The 13,366-nt window shown below is 46.2% G+C and overlaps 1 protein-coding gene across 2 annotated transcripts in view; it reads right to left on the bottom strand.

Moving 5' to 3' along the window:
• PCCB (propionyl-CoA carboxylase subunit beta) overlaps positions 1–13,366 on the bottom strand; it is a 76,076-nt gene that overhangs the window by 23,830 nt on the left and 38,880 nt on the right. For both annotated transcript variants that reach the window (XM_073576497.1, XM_073576496.1), the window contains exons 11-13: positions 12,458–12,565; positions 5,410–5,510; positions 2,420–2,518 (exon numbers count right to left, since the gene is read on the bottom strand). In XM_073576497.1, the coding sequence (XP_073432598.1) occupies positions 2,420–2,518; positions 5,410–5,510; positions 12,458–12,565 (308 nt within the window). The remainder of the gene's footprint in view (positions 1–2,419; positions 2,519–5,409; positions 5,511–12,457; positions 12,566–13,366) is intronic.

The following is a 13,366-nucleotide window of genomic DNA, read 5'->3' as shown; positions in this document are numbered from 1 at the left end:
CGGCCTGTCCCTGTGGAGGTCACGGTCAGGTGCAGACGACTCACCGTGAGAGGCGGTCGGAGCACAGGTGGCTGAAGATAGTTGCGGAAGTCGTTCTAAGACCTGGACCAGGGACTGAGAGACTTTAGTCAGGTCAGAAACCGACTGAGACATTGCAACAGCCCACTCTGGAGGAGGGGAAGTTCACTCCTCCCGGGACTCGGGGTGCTCCGGTGGGGCAGACATCGCGGAAGAACTGCAGGACGGGCCGAAGGGAGACGACTGACCTGACGCCCACTTCTTTTTGCAGCGCGCGCAGGCGTAGTGGGTAGCGGTGGGTCTAAGGTAAGGAGCCCCTGCAGGGATGGACATATGCGAAGACTGCAGAATCACTGCGGCCAGTATCTGAACAGGGAGTACTGCCGCGGGAGCTAAAATTAGGGGCTCAGACAAAAATAAGAGCATACCATCACCAGCACCGTTATCTGATGCGCAGCAGAACAGCAGAAGTGTCCCCCAAGCTGAGATCCCTGGCGTGTCTCACACGAGGAATCAGAGAGGCGCAGGACCTTAGAGATGGGCGGCAGCGCTGCGTGATTGGTGGTGACCTACGGGGGAGGGGGCGGGTCATAAGGAGAGAGAGGATCCATGAACAGAAAGTAGCCCTGTGATGGGCTGAGGAATGGCGCCAACAAAACGAGCGCTCTGCAGTGGGCGTGCACCGGAGCAGAAGAGAAAGTGAAAGTAAAATCAGCGCAGGTTTCTGCCCCCGGAGCCCTGATCCTGGCGCGATGAGCCCATGACGCCGCGGTGGATGAGGGTGGTAAGGGAGGGAGGCACCGCTGCCTGCTGCTTCAGAGAAGGGCACCCGGCGTGGGAGCTGAAAGGCGCGCGGCTGCGGAGAATGGGCGGGAAATTCAAAGGAGACTCTGCTACCAGGCTGTAAGGAGCTTGCATTGGAATGATGGTCGCCATTTAGGCTGCTTACCTAACGTCCACATTCTTCCTGAAGAGGGTGACCACAGGGGCCCGCGATGAGGGGGGGCCGCTGGGAATGAATGTCCTCTGCCCCGCACTATGTCTGAAGAGTGCGCCAAACTTTTCTGCCAGCAAGGGATAGTCACCGCCGGTGACCGCCGTCTTCCTCTCAGCCCTGTCCCGGGAGAGGAGTGAAGAGGGGAATTGGCTAGGACCCGCCACCTGAAGTCAGCCCGTAGCAACCGAGGGTGATCGGGAAAGGGTCCTGCCTGCGGTCCTGAGAGTTGCGATGTGGGTAACACCACATTGCTCGCTCAGCCGCATGATATGGGAAAGCAAGGTGAACATTTACCCCCTGTTTCCCGGTGTAGAATCTGAAAAATAAATGGGAAAAGATTAATACACACACACAAAACCTAAAAGAAAATGGTTAGATGCGGATCTGGGAAGATCCCGGTCCGCCTCCTACAGACACTAAGCACAAACTGAGGTACTTGGTGCCTGTCGGTGTGTATACTGCCGGGGAGGAGCTAATTTTCTTGTTTTTGCATAGTGTCAGCCACCTAGCAGCAGCAGCATACACCCATGGTAATCTGTGTCCCCCAATGAAGCGATAAAGAAAACAACTTTACAGGGCAGTCCCCACTAAACACTGGGGTTAAGGTTATTTTATCTCATGAAGCAGCCTTCAGATTATTGGTGACATCTGGAAGTAGGATTGTCTGGAGAAGTATAAAATAGGTGCAGTGAAAGAGGATACATTGGGTTTAGGTCCAGCTTCTTTGCTACACCTCAGCTGCTGTAGCATGGACAGTGCAGGAACCCTCCATCCACCAGGTGGAGAGAGACTGTCCATCTCCTTCCATCACCGCTGTTTATCAGTGGTGATGCAGTGGGGGCTGCACAGACTCCAGTAAGTGCCTCTGGACATCCTGGATGGAACAGGGCTGATGGTCCGGCATAAAAAGCTTGGCTGCAGAAGGGGGTACATGGAGATGACACTTCATGTTCCCATCTGTTGCTGGTGCGGGGAGAGCAGTGTCCTGAAGGGACCAATCATCCCTAAAAAAAAGCTCAGGCATGCCATAGTCAGTCGGTCCAGGAGGGGATACGTGGAGGCGACACTCCACGTTCTCGTCTGTTGATGGTTTGGAGAGATTGGAGCCCTGAGAAGATCTGTCGCCCCTTGTAATGCCGGAGAAAAAATTAAGAATACAAAATAAAAAGTAAAAAAATGCGGTCTGAATATCAGACCCATGCTCCTACTAGACACTAAGCATGGACTGGTTCGTCTGGAGCCAGCGTGAGGGTGTATACTGCAGAGGAGGAGCTAATCTTTCTTGTATTCACTTAGTGTCAGCCTCCTAGTGGCAGCAGCATACACCCACGGTCCTGTCCCCCCCAATGAGGCGAAGGAGAAAAAAGGTGCTGTGAAAGAGCATACATTGGGTTTAGGTCCTACCTTTGCTCCCATAACAGCGACTTCTGCAGTTGGCCAGGCATAGTTAACGTCCCCTCGAAGATGCTTTGAGCTCATTACATCATAGGCACCACCATAAGCCTGAAATCACCCGATAGAGAGAAGTTAGCACAACAGAGGATCAAGGAAAATGCTGGACCTTCAAGATTTTTTTTTACACTGCATGACCCGTGGCCATTACCGAATGTCATCGGCTACATATGGGCAGATCAACGGATGCTTAACAATCCCTTTAGGGCATAGACTGTCATTCTTGGCATTGCTGGTTCTGGTTAAACTTAAAAAATTATGCCAGCTTGTCAGTGTTATAAGTGTGATAATAAGTGTTATCTGGGTGATTGGCAGAGTTCCTAAAAAAGTTTGTTCACTAAAAAAAATAGCCAGAAGTAAATGCACCTGCTGTTCATCTAGGCCAGACCTATACTAATTGCGGCCCACAGGCCACATCTGGCCTTAGGCTATGTGCACACGTAGCGGAACTCTTGCGGAAGTTACCGCGAGAATTCCGGAATTCCATTCCGCGGGAAAATCGCATTTTAAATTCCCGCAATTTTCCCGCGGAAAAAATAGCGATTTGCAAGCGTAATTAGCTTTCAGAATGCTAGCGTTTTCCAAGCGATCTGTAGCATCGCTTGGAGAACTGATTGACAGGTTGGTCACACTCGTCAGTGTTTGACAAGTGTGACCAACTTTTTACTATTGAGGCTGCCTATGCGGCATCAATAGTAAAAGATATGTTAAAAATAATAGAAAAAAATAAAAAAAATGGTGTTATATTCACCTTTCGGCATCCCGCGCAGCCTTCCCGGGCTTCAGCGACGCTTCCGTTCCCAGTAAGGCCTTGCGAGACCTTTGACGACGTCGCGGTCTCGCGAGGTATAGGGACCGCTACATTATCACAAGACTGCAACGTCATCAAAGGTCTCGCAAGGCATTACTGGGAACGGAAGCGTCGCTGAGGCCCGGGAAGGCTGTGCGGGACGCCGAAAGGTGAATATAACACCATTTTTTATTCTATTTTTTACAGGGATATGGTACCCAGAGCCCGGAGGACAGTCTCCTCTCCTCCGGACCATGGGTATCATCCGCAAATGTTCTGCTTACTTTTCACAGCCACATGCGGGAAGTAAGCGGAACAATGCAATCCTATGGGTGCGGGATCGCCGCAATTCCGCAAATTGAGCATGCTGCGTATTTTTCCGCAATGCGATTCTACCACAGGAAAATTCGCAGCATTAGCATAGCATTGCGGAATCCCATAGGATTGCATGGGATGCTGTTTTTTTGCATTTTCGCGGCAAAATCGCGAGTTAAAAAACGCCACAAAACCCCCCAAAAAAACGCGGCGTGTGAACGCAGCCTTAGGCTGTTCCTGAAACCGCACCATATGGCTGCTCCCTCATCCAGCGTCTCGATTACATCAGCATTGTCAAGATGCACATACTACTGAATAACCTGGCGGAACAGAATGGTAGCCTTTTTCTTCCGACGAGAAATGGAGCTGCGCAATCAACGACAAACAGCGGGTGAGCCGGTCGGAGGCAAGTATCACACATAGCGTCACCAAATCGGTGATGCTTTAGCGATATTGCTAGCGATATCGCTATGTGTAAAACCCCCTTAACACTGAGAAAAGGACTTCTAGTCCACACACAAACCTCTGTGTAAGGCTAGTTTCACATTAGCGTTTTTTAGCGCTGCACTTCGTGCGCAATAGCAATGCATGCAAAAAACTCATCATGCATTTTGCATGCGTTTTAACCAGTTTGTATCCATGTTAACTCTTAAAACGCATGCGATTTCAAACACAGGCGTGCGCATGTCCATGCGCATGCCTGCGTTCCCATAGACTGCAATGTGTTATTTTTGCGCATTCCGTGCGCATGCTTTTTTTTACGCCGTTGGACGGACCCAAAAATGCAACAGGTTGAGTCGGGCTCGCCTAGGCGCACATTACAAAAACCGCATGCGCACGAAAACACTTACGTTCGCGTGCAAACGCTAGACCATGCGCTCGCCATGTTAAACATAGGGGCGTGTGGCGCATGCACATGGATGCGCACGATGCGCTGCGCTAAAATACGCTAATGTGAAACCGGCCTAAGCCAGTCTGATTTCAGGTCATGTGAGCCAGAAGAGGACCGAAGCAGCGCTGGAAACCAGGAAACATAGCGTTCAGCAAGTATTACAACTGTGTGTGTAATTTAGTGAAAATAAATTAAGAGGGATTAGTGTAAAAGAAAGGGGTAACCAGCTTTAGACTTGTGTGTCTACAACACGGTTGTTTAAAGAAGCCCTCCTCCTCCCATCAAAATTTCTGTCCTCTTAATACACTGCAATCACATTATACAGCAGTGTACTTACAATTGCTCATTTTGCCTTTCTACCCAGCTAATTCTCTTTTCTCTGCACTATACAGAAACAGGAAATCTCTTGTTTTATCATTTCCCTCTTCAACTCCTGACCCAGCTGCTCCGTTACTCCCCGCACCATTGACTTTTGTAGTGACTCATGACTTTCATGACTTGTGCAGACAAAATTGACCTCCTGTTTCTACTTAGAGCTTAGGATTCAGCTAGTTAGTGTTTAATCACATGATGTTATAGACCATATGGAAAAGAGAAGAATTATTGGGGTAGAAAGGCAAAATGAGAAATTGTAAGTACACAGTGCTATATAATATGGTGCTTGCAATATACAAGGAGGATAAAAATTTTGATAGGAGGAGAGCTTTTTTAATATTGCAGCTTTTCAGTCAGCTGCAAAGAGGCAAAGCAAATTTGGGTGCAAACCGTACAAAACCCAGGGGTATAAATTCAAAGACGTGTCTCATTTCATCATTCAGCAAGAGCCAGTATGATGATAAGTTTGGCATGTATTTAAAAGCTGTGAAGTCTAAATATTGGCCTACCTATTCTACATGATTAGTAAATCTGCCACAACAAATTATCCTGCACACCTTCTCATCTTACCTTTCTGGTAATAATGGTAATCTTGGGAACAGTAGCCTCTGCAAAGGCAAACAGAAGTTTTGCCCCATGTCTGATAATGCCTCCATATTCCTGAGCAATGCCTAAAAAATCCACAAAAATCCACAAAAGTTTTAGATTTTCACTTCTTTACAAAACATGGGGTCATAACCACATCACCAGCTATAGGAATCTCCAAGCTACCAAACACAGCCCTACATCTACGTGCCACATATCTGGTGACAAGCAGGGCCCCAAAATAGTGGACATCTGCACTTTTCACTTTGTCACCGTTTTAACCCCTTCATGACCCAGCCTATTTTGACCTTAATGACCTGGCCATTTTTGGCAATATTGACCAGTGTCCCTTTATGAGGTAATAACTCAGGAACGCTCCAACGGATCCTAGCGATTCTGAGATTGTTTTTTTCGTGACATATTTGGCTTCATGTTAGTGGCAAACTTAGGTCAATAATGTTTGCATTTATTTGTGAAAAAAATGGAAATTTGGCTAAAATTTTGAAAATTTTGCAATTTTCACATTTTGAATTTTTAATCCATTAAACCAAAGAGTTATGTGACACAAAATAGTTAATAAATAACATTTCCCACATGTCTACTTTACATCAGCACAATTTTGGAAACAAAATTTTTTTTTGTTGGGAAGTTATAAGGGTTAAAAGTTGACCAGCGATTTCTCATTTTTACAACAAAATTTACAAAACCATTTTATTTAGGGACCACCTCACATTTTAAGTCACTTTGAGGGGTCTATATGGCAGAAAATACCCAAAAGTGACACCATTCTAAAAACTGCACCCCTCAAGCTACTCAAAACTACATTCAAGAAGATTATTAACCCTTCAGGTGCTTCACAGCAACTAAAGCAATGTGGAAGGAAAAAATGAACATTTTAATTTTTCCAATAAAAATTTTCTTTTAGCATTAATTTTTTCATTTTTCACATGGGCAACAGGATAAAATGGATCCTAAAATTTGTTGGGCAATTTCTCCTGAGTACACCGATACCTCATATGTGGTCATAAACCACTGTTTGGGCGCACGGCAGGGCTCAGAAGGGAAGGAGCGCCATTTGACTTTTTGAATGGAAAATATGCTGGAATATTTAGTGGTTGCCATGTCGCGTTTGGAGAGTCCCTGTGCGCCTAAACATTGGAGCTCCCCCACAAGTGACCCCATTTTGGAAACTAGACCCTCCAAGGAACTAAATTAGATGCATAGTGAGCACTTTGAACCGCCAGGTGCTTCACAAATTGATCCGTAAAGAAAAAAAAGGACTTTTTTTTTTTCACATAAATTTTCTTTTAGCCTTAGTTTTTTCATTTTCACATGGGCAATGGGATCAAATGGATCCTAAAATTTGTTGGGCAATTTCTCCTGAGTGCACAGATACCTCATATGTGGTCATAAACCACTGTTTGGGCACACGGCAGGGTCCCGAAGGGAAGGAGCACCATTTGACTTTTTGAATGGAAAATTAGCTCCAATCGTTAGTGGACACCATGTCGTGTTTGGAGAGCCCCTGTGTGCCTAAACATTGGAGCTCCCCCACAAGTGATCCCATTTTGGAAACTAGACCACCCAAGGAACTTATCTAGATGTATGGTGAGGACTTTAAACCCCCAAGTGCTTCACAGAAGTTTATGACGCAGAGCAGTGAAAATAAAAAAATAATTTTTTTTCCTCAAAAATGATTTTTTAGCCCGCTATTTTTTATTTTCACAAGGCTAATAGGAGAAATTGGACCACAAAAGTTGTTGTGTAATTTGTGCTGAGTACACCGATACCCCATATGTCAGGGGAAACCACTGTTTGGGCGCATGGGAGAGCTCAGAAGGGAAGGAGCGCGATTTTGGAATGCAGACTGATGGGATGTTTCTGCGGGCATCATGTTGCATTTGCAGAGCCCCTGATGTGCCTAAACAGAAGAAACCCCCCACAAGTGACCCAATTTGGAAACTAGACCCCCCAAGGAGCTTATCTAGATGTGTAGTGAGCACTTTGAACCCCCAAGTGCTTCACAGAAGTTTATAAACGCAGAGCCATGAAAATAAAAAATCATTTTTTTTCCTCAAAAATGATTTTTTAGCCCGCTATTTTTTATTTTCACAAGGGTAACAGGATAAATTGGACCCCTAAAGTTGCTGTTCAGTTTGTCCCGAGTAGGCTGGCACCCCATATGTGGGGGGGAACCACTGTTTGGGCACACGGCAGGGCTCAGAAGGGAAGGAGCGCCATTTGACTTTTTGAATGGAAAATTAGCTCCAATCGTTACCGGACACCATGTCGTGTTTGGAGAGGCCCTGTCTGCCTACACTTTGCAGCTCCCCCACATATCACCCCATTTTGGAAACTAGACCCCCTAAGGAAGTTATCTAGAAAAATAGTGAGCACTTTGAACCCCCAGGTGCTTTACAGAAGTGTATAACGCAGAGCTGTGAAAATAAAAATATTTTTTTTTCCCTCAAAAAATGATTTTTTTAGCCCGCTATTTTTTATTTTCACAATAGTAACAGGAGAAATTTGACCCCAAAAGTTGTTGTCCAGTTTGTCCTGAGTACGCTGGTACCCCATATGTGGGGGGGACCACTGTTTGGGCACACATCGGGGCTCGGAAGGGAAGTAGTGACGTTTTGAAATACCGACTTGATGGAATGGCCTGCGGGCGTCATGTTACGTTTGCAAAGCCCCTGATGTGCCTAAACAGTGGAAACCCCCCACAAGTGACCCCATTTTGGAAACTAGACCCCCCAAGGAACTTATCTAGATGTTTGATGAGCACTTTGAACCCCCAAGTGCTTCACCGAAGTTTATAACTCAGAGCCGTGAAAACAAAAAAAATCATTTTTTTTTCACAAAAATCATTTTTTTAGCCCCCAATTTTTTATTTTCCCAAGGGTAACAGGAGAAATTAGACTCCCAAAGTTTTTGTGCAATTTTTCCTGAGTACGCCGATACCCCATATGTGGGGGTAAACCACTGTTTGGGCACACGTCGGGGCTCGGAATGGAGAGAGTGCTGTTTGACATTTTGAACGCAAAATTGGCTGGAATAAATCGTGGCGCCATGTCGCGTTCGGAGACCCCGTAGTGTGCCTAAACAGTGGAAACCCCTCAATTCTAACTCCAACTGTAACCCCAACACACCCCTAACCCAACCCTAATAATAACCCTAACCACAACTCTAACCCCAACACACCCCTAATCCCAACTCTAACCCTAACTACAAGCCTAACCCTAATCCCAACCCACCCCCAACCCTAATTCCAGCCCTAACCCTAATTCCAGCCCTAACCCCAATTCCAACCCTAACCCTAATTCCAACCCTAACCCTAATTCCAACCGTAACCCTAATTCTAGCCCTAACCCTAATTCTAGCCCTAACCCTAATTCTAGCCCTAACCCTATTTCTAACCCTATCTGTAACCCTAATTCCAACCCTAACCCCAATTCCAACCCTAACCCTAATTCCAACCCTAATTCCAACCCTAAATGGAAAAAAAAATATTTTTTTTATTTTATTATTTGCGCCTGGCTATGGGGGTGATAAAAGGGGGGTGTATTTACTTTTTTTTTCATTTTGATCACTGTGAGAGTGTATCACAGTGATCAAAATGAAAAATGAACGGGCAACCGGCAAATTCATGGGCGCTGCCATCTTGTACAATGGTAGGTGCACTGCGCATGCGCCCTCCATTTTGCAAGATGGCGGCACCCATGATCCGGACGCCGGGAGCCACGGCGGGACACCGGGAGCACGATCGGAGGTCCCGGGGGGGATCGGAAGGTGGGAGGGAGCGAGCGATAGGAAGGGGAGGGGGAGCAGATGACGGCGGCGACCGATTGCCGCCGTCCATCGGTGGTGGGGGCCGATCGGCCCCGCCAGTCGGTGTGTGGGGGGGGTCGGGTGTCGGTGTCCAGCCATGTCCGATGCTATTGCAGCATCGGCCATGGCTGGATTGTAATATTTCACCAAATTTCATTGGTGAAATATTACAAATCGCTCTGATTGGCTGTTTCACTTTTAACAGCCAATCAGAGCGATCGTAGGCACGTGGGGGCTAAGCCACGCCCCCAGGGATTAACTGTAGAGTGTCCTCTGTGTGCGGGTCAGGTGACCTTTCAGTGACCCCGGTCACCCGACCCGCAGGGGGGCTATTTATAGCATGACGCCTACGTAGGCGTCATAGGTCGTTTGGGCACGACTTTTCATGACGCCTACGTAGGCGTCATGGGTCGTGAAGGGGTTAAAGAGGTTTTCAGGTTTGGCAAAACCCATTTTCCCCAGCTTTAATAGCCACAGTGTGTTTAAAAAATAATAATAATAATAATAATAATAATAATAATAATCTTTATTTATATAGCGCCAACATATTCCCCAGCGCTTTACAGTTGAACAGTTTCAAACACAACAGTCATAAGTAACAACGTTAACAATACAATAATTAAAGCGAAATAAGACGACCCTGCTTGTGGAGCTTACAATCTACAATGAGGTGGGGGAGATACAAAGCATAGGTTTGTATTTACAATGATGTATTTACAATGACGGTCCAGCCATCTTCAGGGGGTGGGGGTTAGATGGAGATAGTGAATGGGCTACACACACACACAAACATAACATGACTTTGATTACTGAATGTGATAGGCCGCTCTGAACAAATGTGTTTTGAGCGAGCGCCTAAAACTATGCAAATTGTGGATGGTCCTAATATCTTGGGGTAGAGCATTCCAGAGGATTGGCGCAGCACGGGAGAAGTCTTGGAGTCGGGAGTGGGAGGTACGGATTAGGGCAGAGGTTAGTCGAAAGTCATTTGCAGAGTGCAGCGGTCGGTTAGGCCGATAGACAGAAATGAGGGAGGAGATGTAAGGGGGTGCCGCACTGTGGAGAGCTTTGTGGGTGAGAACAAGTACTTTGAATTGTACCCTGTAATGAATTGGCAGTCAGTGTAACGACTGGCGAAGAGCGGACGCGTCTGAGTAACGATTAGCCAGATGGACAACCCTGGCTGCTGCATTAAGGATAGACTAGAGAGGGGAGAGTCGAGTGAGAGGGAGGCCAATTAATAGAGCATTACAGTAGTCCAGGCGGGAGTGGATCAGGGCGACAGTGAGAGTTTTTGTTGTTTCCATGGTGAGAAAAGGGCGGATTCTAGAGATGTTCTTTAGGTGTAAGCGGCATGAGCGGGCAAGAGATTGTATATGGGAGGTGAAGGAGAGATCGGAGTCGAACATAACACCCAGACAGCACGCCTGCTGTCGGGGTGTTATTATGGTGCCACCCACAGAGAGGGAAATGTCAGATTTAGAGAGGTTAGTAGATGGTGGGAGCAGAAGAAGTTCAGTTTTGGAGAGGTTGAGTTTCAGATAGAGAGCAGACATGATGTTGGAGACTGCAGACAGACAGTCAGTGGCGTTCTGTAGTACAGCGGAGGTAAGGTCAGGGGATGATGTGTACAGTTGTGTGTCATCAGCATAAAGATGGTACTGAAAGCCAAATCTGCTGATGGTCTGTCCAATTGGGGCCGTATAGAGAGAGAAGAGAAGGGGGCCCAAGGACTGAGCCCTGAGGTACCCCAACAGTGAGAGGAAGAGGAGATGAAGTGGAGCCAGAAAATAGAACACTGAAGGAGCGGTCGGAAAGATAGGAGGAGAACCAGGAAAGAGCAGTGTCCTTAATGCCTAGTGACTGGAGCCTAGAGAGTAGGAGAGGATGGTCAACAGTGTCGAAAGCTGCAGAAAGGTCGAGAAGAATGAGCAGAGAGTGGTCACCATTACGTTTTGCTGTCAGAAGGTCATTGGTCACTTTGATGAGTGCAGTTTCTGTCGAATGTAGGGGGCGGAAACCGGACTGTGAAGGGTCTAGGAGGGAGTGAGTGGAGAGGTAACGGGTAAGGCGTGAGTATATCAGGCGCTCCAAGAGTTTAGAGATGAAGGGGAGATTGGAGACTGGTCTGTAGTTGTTTGTGCAGGATGGGTCGAGGGTGGGTTTCTTTAGTAATGGAGTAATGATAGAGTGTTTGAAGGAGGAGGGGAAAATGCCAGAGGAGAGGGAGAGATTAAAGATTGTAGTTAGTTGAGTTGTGACGACTGGGGAGAGAGACTGGAGGAGATGTGAGGGAATGGGGTTGGTTGTGCATGTAGTCGGACGAGAAGAGGAGAGGAGCCTGGAGACGACTTCTTCTGTGATGGGAGCAAATGTGGAGAGTGAGCCAGGGGAAATGCAGGGAGGGATGGGAGTCACTGAACTTGGTGATTGGGAGCGGATTTCCTGATGGATATTGTCTATTTTCTCTATAAAGTGGGAGGCCAGGTCATCAGCGCAAATGTCTGTGATAGGGGCTTGTGCTTTTGGCCTGAGGAGGGAGTGAAAGGTGTCAAAAAGTTTCTTGGGGTTGTTGGATAGTGAGGAGATCAGGGTGGTGAAGTAGGTCTGTTTGGCGAGGTGAAGGGCAGAGTTATATGTCCTTAACATAAATTTGAAGTGTATGAAGTCAAACACACTCTGCTTTACTCACCCTCCCTGGGTCCGGAGCAGAGTCGCCACCACTGCTCCTAGTGTGTGCTATATTCCGTACCTCTGATGTCATATCAACAGCAATGCAGCCAACATCAGTTATTATCAGCCTAGCGGCTTTGCCCGAATAGACGGCACAAGGAGCGGAGCTCACCACTTGGCTGAACCGCCAACAACAGACATTGGTACCAGTGCAGTTTGTATAAAATGTACCTAGGTGTTTTTTTTTTTTCCTTTTTATGCAAAAAATTTTTCTTATTATTAATAATAATACTATCACAATTTTGAGAGATGCTTATGCTACATGTTGCCACCCAGTACATGTGATGTGGACTTTTGTCTGATGAAGGTTTTGATAACATGTTGCTATGATATATTCAATTGAATTAATCACAAAATATGGGAATCTGTGCAGAAAGGTAACGGAGGACACACCTGTATGGGGATATTGAGGGGAGACAGGAGTCGAAGTATCAAACTTAAATGAACACCCTTCAAGTAAAACTACAATTACCTGGCAAAAATCCTGGTACATCTACAAAAGTGATGATGGGGATATTGAAGGCATCACAAAACCTGACGAAGCGAGCACCTTTCACTGATGAATTTATGTCCAAGCAGCCTGTGTGATAGACAACATGGGAATACAGTTATATTCTTACACAGGGGAGGTAACGCAAGACCTACAGCACAAATGTAACAAAACGACGCTGTCACGCTCTGCTGAAGTCACCAGACCGCTACAGCCAATCATAGGGTTCCGAGCTCCCAGTTCCCGAGCGCTGACATTTCTCATCTGGTGTAAACGCAGAACATGGACTGGCCTGCACTGGATCTAGGCAAGTGCCATATGCATGTGTCACTGCATTTGATATTCAATACTCCAAGCCACTGGTAGATGTTGTTATCAACCAGAGAAGCCCTATAAAAACCAGCCCAGAATGCAGCATGCTGGAGGACTCAACGTCTACTACTCATTTTAGGCTTTTTTTTTTTTTTTTTTCTTTTTAAACATCAATAAAAGAAAACCTCTACCTCTTCCTAAAATCTTATCAGTAGCAACTGCCATCCCATAAAGTAACAATGTCTTCACCGACAACAGATTTTACCTGTGAAATGAAAATTGAGACTGAAAGACCAGTCCTGATGGAGAAAAAAAAAAAAGCAGATTTTTTACTATCATGTGTAATATTGATTCATGAAATAAATTAAAACTATGGTACCCTTTTAATAAAAAACCTTCTTGATGGGGCAATTTTCTGTTTTTTCCTCCCCTTCTTCAAAGAGCCATAACTTTTTAATTTTTCCATCCACATAGCTGTATGAGGGCTTGTTTTTTGAAGGATCAGTTGTACTTTTCAATGACACCACTCACTTTATCATGTGATGCACTGGAAAGCGGAATAAAAATTCCAAGTGCATT

This window comes from Dendrobates tinctorius, unplaced genomic scaffold (genome assembly GCF_039654945.1).
Source record: "Dendrobates tinctorius isolate UK_male_01 unplaced genomic scaffold, ASM3965494v1 ptg000049l, whole genome shotgun sequence".
NCBI classification, from domain to species: Eukaryota; Metazoa; Chordata; class Amphibia; order Anura; family Dendrobatidae; genus Dendrobates; species Dendrobates tinctorius.
Note: the sequence above shows the minus strand (reverse complement) of the source record. Positions and strands in the feature narration are given on the sequence as shown.